The sequence below is a fragment of the Gavialis gangeticus genome, unplaced genomic scaffold (assembly GCF_001723915.1).
Source record: "Gavialis gangeticus isolate Ggan-Ray unplaced genomic scaffold, GavGan_comp1, whole genome shotgun sequence".
Classification (NCBI taxonomy): domain Eukaryota; kingdom Metazoa; phylum Chordata; order Crocodylia; family Gavialidae; genus Gavialis; species Gavialis gangeticus.
Window position 1 is genome coordinate 11,531,127 of NW_017729018.1, and position 966 is coordinate 11,532,092.

A 966-nucleotide genomic window follows, 5' to 3' on the forward strand; every position below is an offset into this window, starting at 1 on the left:
CCGACACTGCGCAGGCGCGCGCTGCGCCGCCTGCCGGGAGCTGGAGACCGGCGAGAACTACAACTCCCGGCGTGCCTCGCGGCTCCACGACCCGGCTGCGTGTCCCCCTGGCGGTCGGAGGCGGGGCTACAGGCGCTCCCCGGGCAGCTCCGGTGCCCCTGGGCAAAGGGGGCAATTGCCACCCCTGGGGCTGGGTTCTTTGCTTTGAACACCCCCCCAGATTTCCTGGAGCCCCTCTGCACCCCCTTGGTAGCGGCCCCCCCATCTTTCTGGGCACCCCAGGGTCAGCCCCCAAGACAGGAGGCTGCAGGGGGTAGTGGGTGGGCACCGGCTGCCCTGCGCCTCCCCCCCAGGTGCTTTCCCTGCTCCCTCCTGCACGGCGGGGCCGATGGGGCGGGAAGCGCTGACGCGAGGCTCGCGGAGGCGATGTGGCTCACCGCCCGCCACCACGCTCCCTCCCGGGTTCTCTGCAAGTGGGGCAGAGGGCACCCGAGAGCCCGGCGCGGGGTGCTTTGGCCCATCTTCACCCTTCCACGGCCAGAACCAGCTGCCAGGAACCCAGTGGAGGGCAGGGGAGCTGCCCCTTCCTCCTGCCCGGGGTCTCGGAGATGAGCCCGGGCCTGTGGGGCAGGCTGGAAAGGGCTTGGCAAACAAACCTATCTAGGTCAGCTCCTTCCTCCTCCGATGCAGTCATTTCTCAGTCATTATCCACAGCAAGCACCCACAAGCCGTGCTGGGGAAGGGGGATGCTTTTCTGCGCACAGGGGGCATTTTTGTGTGCATGCGTGTGTGTGATCATCAGGCACACGTGTGTTGGTGTGCCTGTGCACGTGCGTGCGGGTACAAGGATCAATTAATCTCCAGTTGTGTGTGTGTGTGAGGGGGGTAGTGATTACCAATCCTGATTACCAATGAAACCTGGGGGGGTTGAACCTACGACTCCAGTGCCCCGGGAGGGGGGGGGGG

The 966-nt window shown here is 66.3% G+C and overlaps 1 protein-coding gene across 1 annotated transcript in view; it reads left to right on the forward strand.

Annotated features, from left to right (window-relative positions):
* Positions 1 to 388: 388 nt before the first annotated feature.
* FGF22 (fibroblast growth factor 22) overlaps positions 389 to 966 on the forward strand; it is an 11,951-nt gene continuing 11,373 nt past the window's right edge. The window contains exon 1 of the mRNA XM_019513151.1: positions 389 to 469. Within this exon, the coding sequence (XP_019368696.1) occupies positions 389 to 469 (81 nt within the window). The remainder of the gene's footprint in view (positions 470 to 966) is intronic.